Source organism: Neltuma alba, unplaced genomic scaffold (assembly GCF_004799145.2).
Source record: "Neltuma alba isolate B1F8T4 unplaced genomic scaffold, ASM479914v2 tig00011479_pilon, whole genome shotgun sequence".
NCBI classification, from domain to species: Eukaryota; Viridiplantae; Streptophyta; class Magnoliopsida; order Fabales; family Fabaceae; genus Neltuma; species Neltuma alba.
In genome coordinates, this window is record NW_021636148.1 from 470,350 (window position 1) to 492,485 (window position 22,136).

The 22,136-nt window shown below is 35.1% G+C and overlaps 2 protein-coding genes and 2 pseudogenes across 2 annotated transcripts; 2 read left to right on the forward strand and 2 right to left on the reverse strand.

The window, feature by feature from the left end:
* Window positions 1–3,878: 3,878 nt before the first annotated feature.
* Window positions 3,879–4,713, reverse strand: LOC114713897 (ubiquitin-40S ribosomal protein S27a-like). Its single transcript, XM_028898571.1, has one exon. The coding sequence runs from the start codon at window positions 4,651–4,653 to the stop codon at window positions 4,183–4,185; it is 471 nt and encodes a 156-aa protein (XP_028754404.1). The 5' UTR covers window positions 4,654–4,713; the 3' UTR covers window positions 3,879–4,182.
* An 895-nt stretch (window positions 4,714–5,608) lies between these two features.
* Window positions 5,609–8,944, forward strand: LOC114713921 (CRS2-associated factor 2, chloroplastic-like). Its single transcript, XM_028898602.1, has 6 exons — window positions 5,609–6,419; window positions 6,628–6,755; window positions 7,451–7,676; window positions 7,799–7,926; window positions 8,086–8,230; window positions 8,532–8,944. Exons 1-6 carry the CDS (start codon window positions 5,759–5,761, stop codon window positions 8,942–8,944), a joined length of 1,701 nt encoding a protein of 566 aa, XP_028754435.1. The 5' UTR covers window positions 5,609–5,758.
* Window positions 8,945–9,963: 1,019 nt separating this feature from the next.
* Window positions 9,964–14,869, forward strand: LOC114713906 (uncharacterized; annotated as a pseudogene).
* Window positions 14,870–15,431: 562 nt separating this feature from the next.
* On the reverse strand, window positions 15,432–18,589 carry LOC114713931 (signal recognition particle receptor subunit beta-like; annotated as a pseudogene).
* Between the last annotated feature and the right edge of the window lie 3,547 nt (window positions 18,590–22,136).

Sequence of the window (22,136 nt, forward strand, 5' to 3'; positions counted from 1 at the left end):
CAGTTCACAAGTCCTTATTAGTTATTCACCACAAAGTTTTTATAATAAAACTACTAAAGGGTCACTCACTAGCAAAGGAAGTTTTGGGTGGAATATATAATAGATTGTTTCCAATTGTAATTAAAATCGATTATAATGACTTAGGTTGAATAATTCAGCAACCCAAATCCGATAGAAGGACTCAATCAATCATAATCTTGGCTTTAATGACTTGTGTTGTGAGGTACTTATGGAGCTTTTCGTTGCCCTAATTTGCTCCAACACTGAACCTAAAAATGTGGAGAGTATATCTAAGCCTCTCAGATTACAGTTACATCCTTAAGATCTGACGAAGAAAGATTACCCATCTTCTTATTATCGGACTTTGTGTGGCTCAAAGTTGCATGCTTATTTGCGGGTCAGGTACTTTGTCTCATGTCTCACTATGAAAACAGACCATTTACTCATCACATGCATAACCAAAGAATGTTGATCTTGACATGTACTAGTCATCCACCTTCATTTCTTTGTTTTGAATTTTTCTTAATCATTATTTGGTAGTGGTACACAAATCTTAAAAAAAGTGTTTTTGTGCTTTATGAGATAAATACAGCTAATTCAAACAGTATTAAGCATTGTTGAGTCTAAATAAAAATGGCTTTTCCACCTAATTTTTTCCATCTAAAAGTTTTGAAGTCGTAAAATCTTATGTAAAAAAAAAAATCATCACTTCCCACTTAATCCCCCAACTCTTTATGTTGATTTTGAGATTCGAATCACGTAATTTTAGGTCATAGTTGATAAGAACGTGTCATTTTCAAAGGAGAGGGAAGAGGAAAAGGAGAGAAGACCTTTATGTAAGCATTTACTACAGGTTCCAAATACGTTGGACAAGCATGAAAAGGGACGGGAGTTATCTTGTTTTGTATGAATGTATGAAAGCTGGAAAAGAAGAACAATACAATAAATTATATATCTACACCTGAAAATTACTGAGTCATTTTGAAGGGAGAGGGAAGAGGAGAAGGTATTTCCCATGGAATTGGATTATGAGACACAGTTATAGCGCAGTGTTCTTCATGCATGCCAGACGCGACATAGTTTTTACTTTTAACAACATATCTTCAATCCATTTTGGAGAGGAATGTAATCAAAATTTGGTCAAATTCGGACCATTTTGTGGTTATTTTGGTGACCAACTTTTGAACAAGTTTTAAGATTCATCACTACAGTGTTAAGGTGCAAGGACAATTATATCAAGATATGTTATTTTCATGAATAATAATAATAATGTGATTATGATCTCCTTTTGACAAAATGAATTGAAGTTGTGCAGTTGGTAGGAATCAGGAACCGGATATATAGCTGCTTTAATTATTTAAATTCCATTTTGTAAAGTATAAAGATCTCCTCTAAATTATAAAATGTTTGCCAAGAATCCCTTTTGTTTTTTGTCACTACCCTTTACAGACTTCGCTCCATATGTTCATTTATCACATGTCCTCATACCATTCTTCTCAATCTAAAGGAGAAATCACACAATCTTATGTGCATAAATTGCTATAATAAGGAAACAGAGTATCTTGAGTTGTCAAAGGCAATGATAATGAGGGTGAGAATTGAGATGCAATAATTCTATTTCTTTCTGTATTCTCCTCCACGGTTTGTCTCTTACTAATTATCTCATGGACATGGAAGTCTATTAAGTGAAAACAGCTTTTAAAACTAAAAATTGATGGGTAGACCCCTAATAAAATTTAAGTTTGACTATGCTCAGTTCTTTGAGTTTATATCAAATTTCAGTTTAGTCATTAAGTTTATAAAAAGTATTTTCAATTCCTTAAGACTACTAAGGGATTGAAAATTCACTTTGTAAATTTGAAGGATTAAATTCAAACTTAATCTAACTTTAGTGTATTAGTTTCTAAAGTTTGAAATTAGGAACACTTGAGGGGCACATGAAGAGACGGATATATACCTAGTCATGCCTGGAGAGAAAATGCACTGTGGACAAACATTATTGTGAGGTGAGCGGGAAAGAATGAGTAAGCGGTTTTGGTGGTGAGTGTCAATTATTTAACATCACATCAGAAACTGCGGCTTTCATGGAGTTTGATCACCAACAAGATCAATAAAATAGTCAATAGTATCATGACATTGACCACATTAAATCATTTCCAGCTCTCTGCTCTTTAAGCTCGTCATGTTTGCATTCTAAAAGGAAAGGTATTGATCTTTTTTTTTTTTTTTTTTTTTTTTTTTTCCTGAGAAAGGTATTGATCAAATACAAGACAATTCAATTCTTCAACATACACATGTTCATATTAGGAAAATGCATGGATTACCAAGCTCTTAGTTTGCCACACTTTCCAGTTTATCATCCTAATTGATGTGAAAAGTTCAACACCCAAAGTATTTTCTAAATACATTCAGTACTCTGAAATTTTTTTTTTTTACCTTAATGTTAAATACCAAAAAATATTTTTAAGTACTAGATGCATCTAAAAAAAAACTAAGTGCTAAACGCATCTAAAAAAATATTTCAAAATACTGAGTACACTTGAGAAAATATTTTAAAATGCTAAATATATCTTAACCCTACAAAAAAAAGTATTTTATTCCAATATTTTGTATACAATAATTTGAGACCTAGCAGCGTAGTTCTCTCAAGTCAGCTTCAAATATTGTTAGGTACAGTTGAAAGGAATACTCCCAACATGATTGAAAATAAGGTGCAACATATCAATAATTTATTTTACAGGGATTCAAATGCCATTTTCCCCTGCTTTGTTTTGAATCTCTTTTTGGTTCTATTGTAGACAAAGTAACGAAATCATGCTCTAACGTCAACGAATATTTTTAATTGATTAAAAATAATTGAAAAACTTTTCGAGAGAGAAAAGAATAAACATGCATATGTCTGCAGAGTGCTCAGTTATATGTTGCCTAACGATTTCTAATTCAACCACAGATTTCGAGTTCTAGGGAACACGGAATAAACAAAGTATTCATATTCTGATGAACGAACAAAAAGACCGGGCAAAAGCATGACATGCGCTAATCAAATTACATCTAAGCCGCATGGTGTTAGACATTTAAACTCTGAAGTGAGTTTTGAAAATGATCTAGCAATTATGCAATCTTCATTTACGTTTCATCATCAAAAGTCACAACACAACTCAGATTTTCCAGAGGCAAGCCAGCAACACTTTCCAGAAGAAAGAACAATTTAGAAGCATAAAATTACAGTTGATTCCTTCCATTCTACCAGCATGTTTGAAACCACATTTTGGTGCGCCAAAACATGGTTATGACACAAGCAACATTCTTTTTGGCACAAGCAGCAAGATTGTTGCTTCTGCCAAAGCATGGTTTTGGAACCACATGCACATACATGTTGAACAACCCGAGCACAACTCATTGACAAGTTTTCAAACCATCATAATGCTTATATATTAGATGGAACAAGATTGTTTAGCGATAGGCAAGGTACCCATACTTCTCAAAATTATGATTAAGTCTACCATATACTGTCATTGAGGATGCCTACGCCAATAAATGTAAAATACCTATCAGAGGCATCAAATGGTTATCTTAAAGAATTATATTCCACATAACTTTCCTTCCAAAGAATGTTTGGGTCCAATATCAATGCTCACAAAATTACTCCAAAAGGTTCTAATTGATTATTCACCCACTCGACTCGCAATGTTTTGATCTCAAATCAAGATTTGCAATTTATTCGCTGTAAGTTTCGAAATAAATAAGCATTGTGCAATGCAATTCAAAATTTGATAGCATCATCGTTGTTCAACCCTGCATGATGTGCTTAATTTTCAGAATAGCCAAAATCATTTCATAATATGCTTGATCATGAAAATATTAACAAGACAGCATACTAAAACATAACGCGATAATCTTATCTAAAAGATGATTAAGTTCATGCCAACAAAGATCCAAAATACTTAATAATACCATAGAGATGGATTGTAAAAGCAAAACGACTAATAATGGCAGGAGAGCATTAACGATCAGTTTAGGTAAACAAAAATGTTAAAAGCAAAGCCCGAAAGATCGAAACCTTGGGGTGGTCGAATACAATTTAAAACGATGTCTACTGAACTATTCTACAAAAGTTTAAACTGCCACAACAAAAAAGCAACGTTGTAGAAAGTAGCGAACCCATGATTCAAAATGCAATAATTAATCACCACCGGCCTTCTGGTAGACATAAGTAGTCCCGCACTTGCCACAGTAATGGCGATCGAAGTGGTTGGCCATGAAAGTACCAGCACCACACTCAGAATTGGGACATTCCTTCCTAAGCCTCACGACCTTACCTGAATCATCAACCTTGTAAAATTGGAGAACAGGGAGCTTGACCTTCTTCTTCTTGTGCTTGATCTTCTTGGGCTTGGTGTATGTCTTCTTCTTACGCTTCTTGGCTCCACCACGGAGACGGAGCACGAGGTGAAGCGTCGACTCCTTCTGAATGTTGTAGTCGGCTAGGGTTCGGCCATCCTCGAGCTGCTTGCCGGCGAAGATAAGACGCTGCTGGTCCGGTGGGATTCCCTCCTTGTCCTGAATCTTAGCCTTCACATTGTCGATGGTGTCAGAAGACTCAACCTCGAGGGTTATGGTCTTCCCCGTTAGGGTTTTCACGAAGATCTGCATGTCGCCGATTCAAAAAACCTTGAATGAGAAAGTGAAGAAGACACAGGGAGACTTATATACTGAATCGGGTCTCTAGGGTTTGGCGATTGAGGATGTGGTACAAAGCGGGTTCATGAAGACCGATGGAGTTGCGGCAATAAGGGAGACTTGGACTTGGCGCATATTGGGCTCTTAACTATAAGGTTAGTCCGGCCAATGTCAGAATTGAGTGAGATGAGCTTACGCAGGGACTTGCTACCTCGATGGGCCTGGATAGCCCAATGGACCCCTCTTTTTGTGGAACGTGGAAAAATAATTTCGTCAGCAATTCTTCTCACTCTTTTTTTTTTTTTTGCCAGCAAGCAATTCTTCTCACTCTGCCATAATTATCCAAAAAATTTATTAAAAAAAATACATATGAGTACTAACAGAGTTGGGTTTAGTAGAGAGGTTAAACCTCCGGCTTTGATCGTATTCCTTTCAAAATATGAGTGTTTTTCTTGATTAAAGAAATATGCAATAGATTATATCCAAGGAAGTTTTTCAAAAATGTTTTCTAAATATTTATTGGATAACTCTATTTTAAAGAGAAAAATTGGCACTAGCAGGTATTTATTTAGAAATTCTATTTGCTAGAATGATTCAAACTTACTGTTATATGTCTTAATACATATAAATTACTGATTCTGAGAAATTTTATATTTTTTTCAGATTTCGGATGATTCTAACAAATTAAATTTTTCAATCAGATATTGTTTTATCCATTTTTCTTTTCTTTTTTTTTTAAGGGAAAAAAAAAAGATGCATAAAATCTTCGGGCCAACAATGAACACATAAAAACGACAGAGAATGGCCAGGATCAAGGGATCAGGATTCGTGGCCGTGGGGCGCAGGCGTAGCTGATAGTGGACGACATAAGAAGATGAGATTTGAGAACTAAACGGCATAGGGGAACAAAAGGTCAGATGCATCATCCTCTCTTATTTGCTTCGGTGTCATTACCAGCAACTGAAAAACCTGAAATCTATCTTCCCTCTCTTCGCCTAAAATTTCTATCCATTTCAGTGGCAGCTTCAATATTGGTAAGTACTAGCTTTAACTAAAGTCTATCTTTTCCAAAACTTCCATGGTGATTGTAGCATCGCTACCTGGACGCAACCTCTTCTCGTCCTTACCTTCGACGCCACCACCCTCCGACCCCGCCGTCAACACCGCCACTCCTTCTCCTCCGATCCCAATTCCCAAGTACCCACCTCCTCGCAGATCCCTCAAGTCCCAAAAACCCCCTCCTGAACCCTCAAAACCCACTTCGAATCCTGCCCTGAAGCACCATCGCAATTCCAAGTACTACAAACCCATCAAAGATGGCGTTATTACATCTGACGGCGATCGCTCCGTCGTCATTGGCGAGTCCGGAGTGTCCTACCTTCTTCCCGGAGCCCCATTTGAATTCCAGTTTAGTTATTCGGAGACGCCGAAGGTAAAGCCGCTGGCAATTCGGGAGCCCGCGTTCTTGCCGTTCGCGCCGCCTACAATGCCGAGGCCTTGGACTGGTAAAGCGCCCTTGAAGAGCTCGAAGAAGAAAATCCCACTTTTTGATTCTTTCAATCCTCCCCCGCCGGGAACGAAAGGAGTGAAGCATGTTGAAATGCCAGGGCCGTTTCCACCTGGGAAGTATCCGCAGGAGGGGAAGACGAGGGAGGAGATACTTGGGGAGCCCTTGAAGAAGTGGGAAATAAGAATGCTTGTTAAACCCATGCTAGGTGAAAACCGTCAGGTTAATCTCGGTGAGTTCTAGATTGAACTGAGTGTTTGTTGTTTCTCATACGTTGAATTGTATGTTTCCTATACCATATGTCCGCATCAAGTACTATTTTCAAGTACTATAATGAGTGATTTCTTCAATGTGTCATCTATTATGTTGGGCTAGTGGTTCCCTACACGGCTTTTTTTATCAGAGTACTGAATACCATGACTTCTTGATGGGTTGTGTAGGAAGGGACGGATTAACACATAACATGTTGGAGTTGATACATTCACATTGGAAGCGATCCCGTGTTTGTAAAGTTCGCTGCAAAGGTGTCCCAACCGTGGATATGGATAACGTTTGCTATCATCTTGAGGTATCGTATTTTATTTCTCTTTTCTAACGTCTAATCCGGCTAGGTTGTAAGCATGGACCGCTTGCTTGGAAGTCGGTAGCATTTGTTCAGACTTAAATTGGTTTCCTATGAATTTTTCAAGTTCTAAGCTTTGTTAATATTTCAAAATCATGGTCTTGCTTTTGTTTTTAGAACTGACTTTTCTTCAATGATTTGACCATACTTTGACTTACTGAAGTTTTGTTTCAAATTACCCAGGCCTGGGCCTTTGGCTGGGAATTTTCCGTTTAACTTGTTGATCAAGGCACAGCATAATGATAATTCTAAAAGTTACATTAGATTTTGTATTTTGATGCATACAGTCATGACGCATAATAGAACCCGTGGTCTGGAAAGAGAGACATTATTTGGAAGAGCTGTTGTAGCCATGCCTTTCACACCGGCTTTTAGTATCAAGACAGGGATTTTAAAAATATATATATACCAATATTAATTTGAAGTCTTCTTTTTATTTCTTGTGAGTTAAGTAGATGCACTGCTTTCATGGCATCAAATCCGAAGGTCTTTGCAATTTGTAATCTGTTGAGTCTCACTTTCAATGTGCTTTGGTTTCTAATATTTCGTTTTCTTGCTTCCCGTCAAATGTGTTGACTGATAATTTCATGCTGCTCTTTATTAGCTATTAATTCAAATATTATGTTTCCATTTTATCATAGGAGAAAACTGGGGGTAAAATAATTCATCGAGTTGGTGGTGTGGTTTATCTTTTCCGTGGGAGAAATTACAACTATCGTACTCGTCCACAGTATCCACTGATGCTCTGGAAGCCAGCTGCTCCAGTTTACCCAAAACTTATCCAAGAAGCTCCAGAAGGATTAACAAAAGCTGAAGCTGATAAATTCCGTAAGAAAGGAAAAAAGTTATTACCAATATGTAAATTAGGTAAGACATCCATTTGGACTATGAGATCACTCTGTCATCCATGTTTGTGTGAGCACAAGATTTGAGGTTGAGTCTTCTGACTGTCAAATTTGAACGACTGATTTACTTTAATCATATTGCAGCTAAAAATGGGGTCTACGTTTCCCTCGTGAAAGAAGTAAAACATGCTTTTGAAGGAAGTCCTTTGGCGAAAATTGACTGCCAGGGGTTGGAACCCAGTGATTACAAGAAAATAGGAGCCAAGCTTAAGGTTAATTTTCTTTTTAGGCCTGTTTATACACGACCTGGCTAATTTTACCTGTACTACATAATAATTCTGTTATCGTTCCCCCTGCGCCTATTCATTTATGCGTTTCTCAAGTAATGACACATGAAAATGTTATTCTGTTTCTTGATCTTGTGTTCGCAGGAATTGGTTCCTTGTGTGCTATTGTCCTTTGATGATGAACAGATATTAATGTGGAGGGGGAAAGATTGGAAATCAATGTATCCTCAAGCTCCCCCAGTTTTAAGCCGTCCTGAAGTTGGTATTGCAGGGAACTTGGACAATTCAGGTATGTTGAGGAGAATATTGTGGCACAGTATTTTCCTTTAAATGTGTTTGACAATTTCATTCTATTGACTTTTTTGCATTAGGCAGCTCTTTTTCCGTTGACACAAGTAATAATGACTTAATGAAATCATGATGAAAATATTACCTAGAGGTACCTCAATAGTTATCACAAACTATGGTTTGGTGATTGTTTCCATACTCCTACCATATTACCCCCATGCAGTGAAACGTAGAAGTATCATTGGCTAATAGTATTGTGGGGCTTTGATTTGATGATATGGTATGTTGACCATGTTGATCAGGTGAGACTGAGGATGATCAAAATAAGCTTGATAAAAACATGATTCCTTCAAGCCCAAAAATGACATCGCTGTGGAAGCGTGCGATAGAGTCGAGCAAAGCACTGTTATTGGATGAGATTATTGATGATCCTGATGCTCTCTTGGAGAAGGTAGAGGAATTTGAGGTTGCTTCACAGGCCACTGAACACTCCTCCCCGGCACTCATATTCTCCAGTGAAGATGGTGATGCTGCTACTAAAGGCTCACTTGCAGACTTTGAAGAAGACAGCAGTTATCCTAGTGATGGCTTCACTAATGAGGATGACGATGACGAAGAAGATTATCTGTATGACAACTATGATGAATATGACGAGGATGAACGAATGGTGTGGTGGGTTCATCAGCCGCACCTGGATCACTACCTATTGACCTAATTGCTGACAAGCTCAGAATAAGACGAGACAAATAAGAGTTTGATGGGGTCACTCGCATATCTCCCTGTGTAATTTTGAAGAGCTTGTGCATTCAGAAGGTCTGTTGATGTTTAGGGAGTAGGCAGTAGCTGGCCTGAAATGTAAAAAAATACCCACTAATGACAAAACTGTGTATATAGTTCAGTCCCCTTTTTTTACCTATAATGCTCTTAAGTTTGAGTCCTTGTTCAAGAGAAAAGAATAACTAAATGTTAAAATTGAACCAACAAAGGGTTAGGTTTACGAAAAAGACTTAATCTCTCATAACATAACGAATCATGATTTAAATTTCTCATTATGAGAGGTGTTTATATTTAGGGTTGAACAAGTTGTCTCCAATAGCATTAAAAGGATGCTAGTGTGTAGCCAAAAAAAAAATCTTAAATTTTAATTATTAACAGAATGAATATGATTTTAAAATTAAATTTTTAGTATTTAAAAAGATATCCTTGAAATTCTTCAGCCAAGAAAACTCAAATCTTAAAATTCTATAACAGAATTCTTTATAGCTTGTCTAAAATTTTTATATTATTTTTTTATTTTTGTCCATATTAATTATTCATGAATTTTAAGGCATTAATTATTCATTCCCTCGCACGATCTCCATAAATTACGTTATGTAATTACGTTATTTCTATTTTAAAGTATATTTTGCTAACTCTTTGCATCAGGGAAAAAAAATTATTTTTGTTAACGCTCCGCGCGATGTTTAATGTGACTAAGACCTGTAAATTCATAGGCGGGCACGGTTCTCCACAACTGCATGCTAATAGTAATGAGCTCAAACTGCCAACTGCAGCCGGACTGAAAAAACTCTACCACCCACAACCAAATTGATAATTCATCACTGATTAATAATATAATAATTATAATAATAATCAACTCCGTTATGAACACGCAACGGAGATTGAGATGCAATTAGAGAATAATATTTTCAACGAAAAGTTGGTTCCGTCTTCACTGGGATCCTGAATCTTCTCTGATATCAGCAAAGGAAGCATCTTAGTTATTTTTTTTGGACAAAAACAAACGAAGGATTTGCTTCTTTCCCCAAAGCAAATTCGTTACGGGTTGAACTGTACACACAGCTCTCTGGCCCTCTGGGTCCTCTCTCTCTTTCGTTGCCAACGAAAAGGAAGAAGCAAAGCATCTTCCTTTAACATCGACCACTATCTTCTCTGAGTTTTACTTGTAACAGTAAGTTCTTCATCTTCTTTTCCTTCTCTTTTTTGTTTCCTTATTAAGAATCATTTTACGGAGGTAACGAACTTTTGGGACTTTGGGTGAAACCCATTCGAAGAAAGGAATCTAAGTTTGGATAGATTGATAAATGAGCAAGCTTTCTGTACCTGATCTCTTAGTTTTGTCCCTTGTCTCCTGCACAAATTGTGTTTTCGTTCTCAAGGGATGGCTATAACAAAGTTCTGCTTTAATTCTAGCTGTTTTCTTTTTGCATTTGTGGCGGGGGACATACAAGCTTGAACACGCACTCCATATTTAGCATGTGCTAGTCGGGAAGCTCTCACACGTTTTGTTCCTAAAACCCTGCATTTTTCAGTTTGATTTTTCTAAATTCTCAGTTTTGTTCCCGACTTGATTCCTGTCATGCTTCAAATATCTTTGGTCTTGATTAAGTTTATGATCTTTCGTTGAAATAGTTTATGTCAGTTCCTTTCCTTCGTGGTTTCCGGGGGTGAGTCAGTTGAGAATTTGAGATGTTCTTGACTGATTCTTAGTTTTCCACAAAATTTATTTGGACTACTTGCTGGCTATTAACTCCTGTCTGCTTTATCATTCAAATGTGCGCAAACACTTCAACTATTGCTTTTGCCTTTTTGGTGGGAAGAACATTTTTCTTTCTACTGTCATTATAGCCATCTTACTCTCCCTAGTTTTCCACTTAAATGATAGCTTTCACTCTATCGTTTACTCATGCACACTTGCCCTTGGGTGTCTGGGCTTAAATGAGTACATAGAGCATTAAAAATCATACCAGGAAGACATTTTGTTGAGCATTTGTAAGTGACTGATGAGTTTCTTGTCAGGATACTCGAGCCATACTTGGCAACCCGTCATGACTGCAGATACTACTAACCCAAGCTATTGGCTAAATTGGAGGTTCTTCCTCTGTGCACTATGGATTTTCATCTCTATGTCTCTGGCAGCTTTATTAATTTGGAGGCATGAAGGATTCAATAAATCAAGACTTGAGAGGAGAGAAAATCAAAGAGATGAAGTGGGCTATTATATGAGGATGAAGCATGGCAGACGTGTGTTAAAGGAATTCATCCTGCTTGGCTGCTTGCTTTTAGAATAATTGCTTTTCTTGTACTTTTGGCATTGATCATCGCCAATGTGGCTGCTGATGGGGGAGGCATATTTTACTTCTACACTCAGTAAGCTACATTATCTCACATCACTGTATATTTCAGTCTTGTCAGCATCTATTCCATGATAAGATGGACTAGACAAAGTATGAAAATCCTTGCTTGAAATAACATACCCTCATTTCTCAAGGTTTCCATATGTCATGCTCTTTGATATAGTCATATCGTTAAAAGGAAATTATTCTTTATCGACCCATATGTTAAACTTGAACGTATCTTGTTTTCTTACTACCTCAAGTGGCAAGTTAGAAACTTCTTATATTTATTTGTGTGCCTTTTATGTTATTTTGGTTAAATTGTATACAAAACCAATGTTGGACTTTGAGTTTTGTGCAGACAACCTCCCAACCTATAAAATTTGACAATGAATCTCCTAAACTTTCCAATTCGCCCCTATAACTCCCTGTCAATGGTCTGATATTTCATTAACAGAAGCATGGCAAGTCAAGGACAATGAAGCCATGTAAACTATATTTTATATAGATAACATTCTTAAACGTTGGGTAATGTACAAGTAACCACATGACACATCACAATTTTATTGTCCAAGTAATAGACTAACTAACAAAAGGAGGATTATCTGTATAAATTTAGAAGTTACAGAGGTTCAATATCTAATTTTAAAGGTTTACAGATTTCCTACTCTTAAAACAAAATTCAGGGAAGGTTATGTGTAATTGAACCTATTTTACTATAGATCAAGTTTCAGAAAAAAAATTTTACAATAGCTTATTGATGTTATATCGGACATAGCTATTAGTCAACAATAGAGAGCTTATGTTAGCTATGGAAAAATCTAATATGATATAATCGTGTTTTTTTCCTCCATGGCAGGTGGACATTTACTTTGGTCACTATATACTTTGGGGTAAGTTGTTCACATGTTACCTCTTTTATATTACACCAAAAGTTCGCAGAATGAAACTCCCATAGAATTTTATGTATTTCTATTTTATGGGGCAGTTAGGACTTAGGTATTTAATATTTAACTCAACTCATTGAATTAGAGTCTCAGTAAATCAGTTGAATTATAAAATTAATCTGTGGAGTTTCCTTTTGTCTGTATTTTAGTTTATATGCTCACCTGACTTTTGTTCTCAATTTTACCTATAGGTTGGATCAGGTTTGTCCATATTTGGATGCTTTATTTACCCAAACAAATTTGTTGACGACGCGGTCAATCATTCTTATTTAGATACAGAGCTAGGCATATATGTGGCTCCTAGACTTGGGGGTGGTGAAGATATGTCTAACCTTCCAAAGAGTTCACATTCCCATCAAGAACCTTATGCTCCAAGAACAGCTGGTTTATGGGGTTATATTTTTCAGATACTTTTTCAGGTAACTTTTTCTTCCCGCACCTCCCCCCTGGCGGCCCCCCCACTGGTGGAGACTTTTTATATTACGTGAGAATTTTATCCTTTAAATTTAACCAAACCATGTCATTCTTTGTAATCTTTTATATAGTCAAGATGCAATGCTGACTATTTTTTAAATGTTTGGCTTATAAAAGAAACTGAATATATTTTTCAAACAATTTGAATCCTTATCTATCAAACGTCTTTGCTTTACACTAGGCAAGAAAGATTGTGCCATAATGTTATTGTTCCATGGCTGAAAAGGCAGATTCCTTCACAAAATATGCAATTCTCCTATATGCTTATGTTGAGTATCTTCCAGGAAAGCACTACCCTGAGTATGACTTTAGTTTGATAAAGAGCCAGAGGGTTTGAATTTGGGCCTGTTGAGTGGTGAAGTACCCAAAACCATCAGAAGTTTGCAAAATGCTGACAGTCTGTGAAATAGCCTCTGTTTCAGCCGTGCTCCTAGGGCATCTTCTTAGGCATCTTGCCTGCGGTCATATCATTCATAAAATGCTTAAGTTTTTGTTATACATTTTGTGTTTTTGTTTTTAAATGCTTTTAAGAGTCCACTCCTATTTTACGTTGAACTAAGGAAATTTATTGTTGTTTTCTTCTTTTTCTTTCAAATGATCAGACTTGTGCAGGTGCTGTCGTGCTCACTGACTTTGTGTTCTGGTTCATCATTTATCCATTTTTGACATCCAAAGATTACAGCCTGAACTTTGTAAGTATGATTTTCTTATTGTGCCTTGGTTATCATTTGTCCTTTTGAAGGTTATGAACTTTGTAAGTATGATTTTCTTATTGTGCCTGGATTATCATTTATCCTTTTGGAGGTTAAGTTTTATGCTTAATAAACAGATAAAACTGTCAATAGAAAGTGTGTGCTCTCGCTTTCAACCTTCATATTTATTGAAAAATGCAAACTAATTTGTACATTTTCATTGAATATTAAAATAGCTTCTCACTCTTTTCACCATTTTGCAACTTATATCTATGAAAGTAATTGATTATTTTTCTTATATTTGTCAGAGAAATACTCAAAAATTCTCAATTTCTAGTCGATTGTTTTTATACATTTTCTTTAATCTGAATATAGTTGCACTTCTCAATTTCAGTTGATTGTTTGTTTGCACTCCATTAACGCTCTTTTCCTCCTTGGGGACACATCATTGAATCGCTTGGTGAGTCAAGTTTTAACTTTCTACTAGTTCATGTTTTTCCCAGACTATAGAGCTCAAATTCTACATCTATTTTCTGTTGATTTATGCAGAGATTTCCGATGTTTCGGTTTGCATATTTTGTCCTGTGGACAACAATATTTGTTGTTTTTCAGTGGATCATCCATGCCTGTGTTTCAATTTGGTAAAATAGCCCATCCCTTACCTTGTTTTGATCATAACTTGTGCATGAAGAAACCTGAGTCTGATGTTTACAATATGCTAACCTCTGTTACAGGTGGCCTTATCCTTTCCTTGACTTATCATCCTCATATGCACCTCTATGGTATGTCGTTGGCTCTGTTTCAGCTTTAGCTTCTTGATTCGATTGAGCATAAACCAATGCATTATGTTATTGCCAATTATGCATGCTTTTCTTTCAAGACATGAAGATAGACAATCTCTTGGGTAGACCGAACCAAACAGAGATCCTCACAATGTTGCAGTATTTAGTTATAAAAGTTTTGGTTCGGTTGAGCTTATTTTTTTGGCCTATTGGACTTAGGTACTTGGCTGTTGGGTTACTGCACATTCCATGCTATGGCGCCTTTTATCTAATAATAAGGTTGAAGCTCTCATGGTTGTCAAGAGCATTTCCTGATTCCTGCCAGTTTGTACGGTAATAACACATTATATGATTTTAATTAATTAATAACAAGGCAATAATCCTAGCTGAGCCATTTTAGATGTTAGATTTTGATGATACGAGATAGCTGTTGTACCAACAAAATAGTGCTTCCTAGAGAGGCATTTGTGAAGGGGAAGATTTGTATGTATGTAGGTGTGATGTTTGAATTCGTTTCTGAAACTAAGATGTATCTTTTTAAGAGCTCGTGAATAGTTTCTTGTTCTTTTGTATATTTTGTGCATCTTTCAATATACATCTTTCGAAATAATGAAATACTTTTATGCGGGGACAAATATAGTTGAATTTTTCGTTCTCCATACAGGCGCAAGTGCCGCTGGGGCACACAAGATTGGATTTTTTTAGAACAAAAAAAAATGATATTAATATATCATGTCGAAGTCGGAGAAAAAAAACCTTAAAAACCAAGTAGTGTGTGAGATTAAAGGGTAGGATCTCTTCAATTGATAATGAACGAGTTGAGCTTCGAATGGCTGGTCCGCAACAACACCCCCACCCAAAAGGGAAAAAAAATGTAGTTAGTGTTTAATTTTAAAAGTTGATTGATTATTTATGAAACACATGATCAAATGATCCTCTTACCATGCAAAATGAAATCCGCATGGTTCATAAGCTCCAAAAAAACAATCCTACAATTATAGTTATGTGTCGCTCCAGAAGATTCAGAAGACGTAGCTCACATCACATTAATGGGCTCCTTTCTTGTTGGGAGGGAAGGGTTTTATTTCCAATTTCGAGAATTTTACATCATGTACAAAGAAATCCAAGTTCACCAAATGTGAAAATCAAGCTGAACAGATGAGATAACTAATCTGACCCAAGAAACGAATAGGACAGGGGTGCCAAAAATATCAGTAAGCAAACAAGCAGAGGACAATCAAGGGATCAACAGATCAAAATGCCCACTCGGACAAGAAAAATTATCCAAATTCAAATCAGTTGATTCATAACCAATCATACACCAGGAGTTCCCGTCAGTTGGTCCCCCCTATTTTGACCCCCTCTACTTTACTTCTTCCCTTCTTTCTTGCCAATTACAAGAAAAACTGCTAGGCTTCCCCAAGTTCTGACAACCGAGCAGACCAACCCAGGCCAGCTCTCATACATTGAAATTAACTATAACATCCAGCTAAGGCTTCACGTATTTTCTGATAAACTGTTCCAACTGAGATATCTCGCCATTTAAACCAGAAGCTTCTGCAGTTGTAACTTCGTTATAGCACTGGGAAAAAGAAAATGGTTCCCCAGCAACACCAAGGGTAAACTCGTTGGTAACGTCGGCATCTGATACTGCACTTCTTGATGCCCGCAATTTATCACTGCATAAGGATAACAAAAGCCAAATGAAGTTGACGGATTAAAAAAGTAATGCTGTACTGTCAGTCACAGGGATTATTAAACAAATATCAGATATATTTCAGATAAAAACAAAGCAATCTTGATCCCCAACGACAAGATAAATGAAAGAAGTTACAAAGGCTAACAATAAAAAGCACTTGGTTAATGTCGAAAGAAGCATTACATTCCTTCTAAAATCTCTATCCGATCAAGGGGTATAATTTCACATTCCACAGTGAACGAAAAAGATGTCATGGCCATGTAATGGTCCACACAAACTCCTAAGTCTTAAATGCGCTTCTGATCCTTCTAGTTTTATCGAAGTTTAATTTCATCCCTCCTAGTTTAAAAATAAACAATGTTGCTCCCCTATTTTTTTAAAATAATCAATTCTACCCTGGTCTTATTTTGTGAAAATCTAAAGTGCATAGAATAGCCGCATTTATGTTAACTGCTAAAGTAACTCATCAAAGATTATACGAGTAGCATCAAGGAATTGGGATTTGAAGCCATACATTTCCTTCTCCATCTGTCTGCGGATAAAGTCCTTGGAATGAGCAGTGACTTTGTCTGTCTTATTGCAGAGAATAAGCAAAGGAATCTTCTTCCTCACAACACTTCCCTTAGTCAAAATATCATATAGATACCTTCAAAAAATAACAAGTGTTAGAATACAGGTACTAAAATGCTAATTTCCTAACGAACTTGGGCAGAGGTGGAAGGTTAATTGTTTAAAACTTTAAGTCCCACTGCCAATTGCATAGTACTGACTCGACAGTACTATTGGCATTAAGGATGAAAACCTTTTCGTAAAGATGATAATCTAGAAAGTAGCAACAAGATGTAAAAATAATTGCACACAATGTAGCAATGCACAATACAAGCAGAGGGATTTACTCAGAAGCAGCACGGCAGTTTGGTAAGAATTCCAAAGCATCAACCACAAAAACTATGCCAGCTGCTTTAGGTAAGTATTCATCCAGTTTGGGCCGAAGACGAGAATGCCCGGCACATCAACAAGATGGACAGGCTTTATCTTACCCTTCTGTTAAGGAAACAGAACAGCATTTGTTCTAGTGTTATGATTTCACAATCAACATAGCAAAACAAAAGATAACATTTACCATTTTATAATTCCAATCAAAAAGCAATATTAGCACTATTTAGAAGAAAAAAGTAGATGTCCTCTAATAATTATAGACAATAAGGTACGTGATAGAGACCAAAACAAGCATGGAATTCATCCTTGAAAAATTGACTTACAAAGTGTAAGGGCCATGCCCCTTGCCAAGCTCCTGTTCTTAATTTTCTCAGTCTTCTCTATTTCTCCCCACTTTTCCCCTTTCTTTCAAATTGTGATATTGTTGAGTGAAGATGCATTTTATTTAAAGGATCTGTGTAATGCGTTGTACATATACTGAGTAGATATAGAATAATGCCCTTGTGTTTTAAGTAGGGACATTGATGATAGGAAAAGTAAGCATCTATAGACGACCCATTTAGATTCAAATTCGTTGACAAATTTAGGAGAAGAAAAATCACGATCTTGTGAATTAATCTCACTTGGCTTAATCCCAAAGTTCAAAGGAAACATTTCATTTAAACGATATATTATAAAAATGTAAATTGGCAGATAGAATATTAGAAAAGTCAACCAAAAAAAATTGCACGTTGCACCTCTCACTCAAAAGTTTAACGTTGTACCTTTGTTGTGTCAGAATGAAGATTAAATGTGCCTTCATTACGTTCCATTGATGTAACAGTTCCCTGATGAGTAGAGCCATCCCTAAGCTGACACAGGCATAACAAAATACATCAAAACTATATAAGAAAATAGTCAAAATATCCATAAATAAATGGAAATGAACAATAAATGTCAAGTATTCAATATTCATAGCAAATGAATACGGATATGTCAGCCAACTATAATGACTTGAGGTGCCAGTATGATGGGTATTATGTAAGAATGTCATGTGGAGCTTACCTGATAGAACAGAACAGTTTTCCCGCTCCCACTCAGGCCAGTGAGTACAATGGTATTAGACTTTGCACGTTTAAACAAGCGAACTACAAAATAAAACACAACAATTGCAAAATCAGTAATCGTTCTAAATAATCAAAATGAGCAACATCATATAAGAAAAGCACACACTAATCAATATGGAAAAGAACGAGTAATTATGAGGAACAGGGCAACAAAATAGGGATGTAACCACTTACTCAACAGTAGTAGTATGACTGTAAATGCCAATACAGCAGCGGCAGCATACAGCTGTTCCGGGGGAACCTGACGAAAATACTCCAGACCCAGACGCCACCAGTGAGCAACTTGTTCCTTCCACTGTTCGAATTCTTCCATTGGCCCTAGAGCATTTGAAATAACAAAATTGAATAGAGCCCAAAAAAGGCCTGTGTCGAATATAATCAAAGGCCTCCAAGTGTGAGGCGTTTTATGGTTGCGTTTTTGACACACAGATTTTCCTCGGTTCAGAAAGTAAGAAATGGATAAACTTGACAAAGAAATTAGGAGAGAGGAAAACCAATTTTACCGGCCGGTAAATGACGGCAGCCCGACGAGAGAGGCAGCGAGAGGGAGGACGGAACGGCGTAACGTCCGACACCGAGAGAGACCAAGGTTTCCGATCTGCAGATCTGGAGGGTCGACGATTACTTGAGCCTTTTGAAATCAAATCCAAAACGACGATGTAGAGGTGTCGTTTTGGCGTCTTTGCGAGCTCACTTGCCCCATGGTCCTGAGTTCTGACCGAAGGTAATTTTTCTGTTCCTTGGTTTCGCCTAAACTCCCTTTTCGTTTTTGGAGAAGATTGGGGATAAAGATAAATTTCTCGTTATAAATTTAATTAGCAAATAACTTCTAAAATAATTGATTACATAATAAAAGGTTAGTAAGTTACACAAAGAGAAGATAATTTGCACAAAACATTATTTGAATATAAGAGATTAGTAATGCAAACAAAATTTTTGATTTGTATTAAGAAAAATTGAATTGCACATCGTATAAAGAAAGATTATTGGATATAAAGAAAGATAAATTGCACGTAAAAGAAGTTCAATTATACAAAATACTTAAGTCACATTTGCCAATTAAATTTTCAACAAGAGATTTATTCCAATTTTTCCTTCCCTCTTCTTCTTTTTTTTTTTTTTTTACAGCCTCCAAAATTTGAAACTTCTATTATATTTGGGGAGAATGACCAAAAAAAAAACAGTTAGAAATTACAAATCTCAAATCAGGTTTGGTAATACAACCTTATTTGGTATTGACAAGTCTGAATTTGCAAATGACAATAAATTTTTGTTAACATCCCTTGTTCGGTATTTACAAAATTTCAGCTTTTTTTGTTGTCATTGTTCCTTATATTTGTTTTAGGTTCTTAATAAAAATTTCATATACTTATAAACATAAAAGGATGACATGTAAATTTTAGTGGTTAGTATGTAAATGAGGAGATAAAAAATATTTAACTTCCCTGTTTAAAATATATTAATAATTTCCCCAGAAATTGATTGTGCAATTGATTGATGAGTAATTTCTTAGCAATGCAGCCTGGATTGAGATATGAAGATGGATGCTTTCAATAGAATTAATAATAATAATTAATAATAAATGTGTTGCTAAATAATCTTGAAACTCCAAATAGCGGAGCATGGTTATAAAATATATTACTTTCGGTTCTTAGGGGGTGTTTGCTTTGCAAGAATATTTTTACGTAAATTAAGACAAAATTTCTCTTATATATTTACTTTGTATATTATAGAATTACTTTTAAAATTATAATTTGATTTTCATCCAAACACCTATTTAATATAAAAATCAATTAACAAATTTGAAAATATCAATAAAGTTAAATAAATTATTTAATTATATCACATATTACATAATCCCTCTAAAATACTTATGTATGTCATTAGATTATATATCAGTTTATAAGTTATACAAATTAGTTTGAAGAAAAACAATAAACATAAAGACTTTAAATTAATTTATTTAGCTTCACTGGTTTCTCCGGATTAATTAACATACTCTTAAGGACTAAAAATAGTGTAATTTATTTGACTATACATATAAAACCCCAATTTGTATCCATTGGGTTTTACGTTTTATATCCAATCATAGCTATGTATGACTTATCCTCCTTCATTAATTTTTTTTTTTTTAAATTAAGCTGCTCGCCCACTTATGAGTAGTTGGTAGGTGACCATTAAGCCTCCAAGCATATGTAGTTATTATTCAAGTTTTAATGAGCAATTTGCTAAAGCAGGTCAATGAAATAAGGCTGCCGGATTGACCCATTGGTGATAGTCTTGCTGATGAGAGTTTTCAGTAGAAAATTACTTTTCCATTACTTTGATCAACATTAACAGGCTTCCAACACACACTTAGATTGCCATAAATGACGTAAAAGTATTTATTAATATTAAAATACATTCTTAATATAATATAGTAGAGGTCTTATAACCAGGACATGCAGTAGTACTCCTCCAGTCCTTAATATAATACACATTTAACTAATTTAACTAGATTAAGAAAGTTAGGTAGGTTAGTTAATTATAAGAAATACACGTTTTTCCTAAAATACTATAATCATCCTTCTTAATACTTCATCTTCCTCTTCTACTTGATTATGGTTGATGGATTATCCATGAGGGTAGTTTAAAGAAAATTGATAAATATGAGAAATGGGTTTTTATATTTAGGACCAAAACCAACTCAACAATTGGGTCCTATATTAAGGACCGGAAGAGTACTTATTATATAGCCCCTAATTTGGCAAAAGAAAAAATATAAGCCCTTATTAAAAACTTTATATAAATTAATGAAGTTGATTAAAATTATTTTTTTTAAATATCAAACAACCCCCAAATAGAAGTCTAGCTAACCGGTGGGGAATAGTTTTTATGATTAGTTACGAATTTTAGGTGGAAAATTACCCCCCCCCAATCTATTGTTACAAAAAACAACTACTAAATCACACAATTCACAGTGCCAGTTAACTTTGATTAAAAGTAATAAATTTGTAAACTATATATATATGTGTGTGTTTTTCTATGTATACTCTTACTCGTAAAAAAAGATATCAAAAATAGTGACTAGAAATTTATTTTAATAGGGGTAGAAGTTAAAAGACTCATTTAAAATTTCAGATAAAGAAAATCTGTTTCTTATATCTAAGAATGCTATTATAAGAAAAATTATTTTTTTCCCCAAAAAAGAGAGGGAGGGAGTGATATTTTAAATAAAACATGCTAGAGGTCGATAGATGGATAGATAAGGATGGGAGAAAGTATATAATAAATGAAAAACTATTTCATGTTTCCTGCCTCGCCCTTGAGTTATGTTGCTTTGTTCATTTTGGATATCTTTCCTTCTCCAGAGCAGGAACTCCCATGGCCATTATGTGTAGAAACTTATAATTTTTCTAAATCTGATTTGGAGTTAAAAAAAAAAAAAAACCAAGTTGTATACATTGAACCTAATTTAAATCCTTATTATATGATAACAGAATTTTATGGTTGCCAAAATTCTATTTCTCTACTATAGGAAATATTAGCATGCCCTCTAATTAGTTTCCATATGATAAGACTATTTCAACAAGAAACATTAAGATGAGCCTTCCTGCATCATCACCATTTCGACAAGAAACATTTTTTAAAAAAATGTTTTTAATACCTTTTTTTAACAACGGGTGAAAAAATTATCAATTTAATGTATTTATTAGTTTGTGCATTTAAGATACAAATAACTTATAAATAGAAATTATAAGAAATTGGTTAAGAATATTGTTTAGGCTAAAAAAGCTGACTTTCTCGCTAGAAAATCTTTACCTCTTTTGTTTGTGGAAGGCTTTACTTCAAATAATTACACCTCTAGTTTTAAATATAAAAACTAGATGACTAATCTAGAGAAATTAAGAAAATAAGTTAAGTTAATTATTTATAATAAATATGTATTGTTTTTTTCTAAAATACTGTTGGTAATCAAGTGTATTGGTTAAAATTATCATTATTAAAAGGATTACATTAGGAAAAATATATATAAATATACAAAAACAAAATGAAGTTAGGTCTTATATTTAAAACTAATATAAAAATTAAATAAGATTTTATATTAAGAATATATTATAACTGTTTCAAAGAATTTGCCACGAGGCTTGGTATAAGTTATAGGCCTATAGA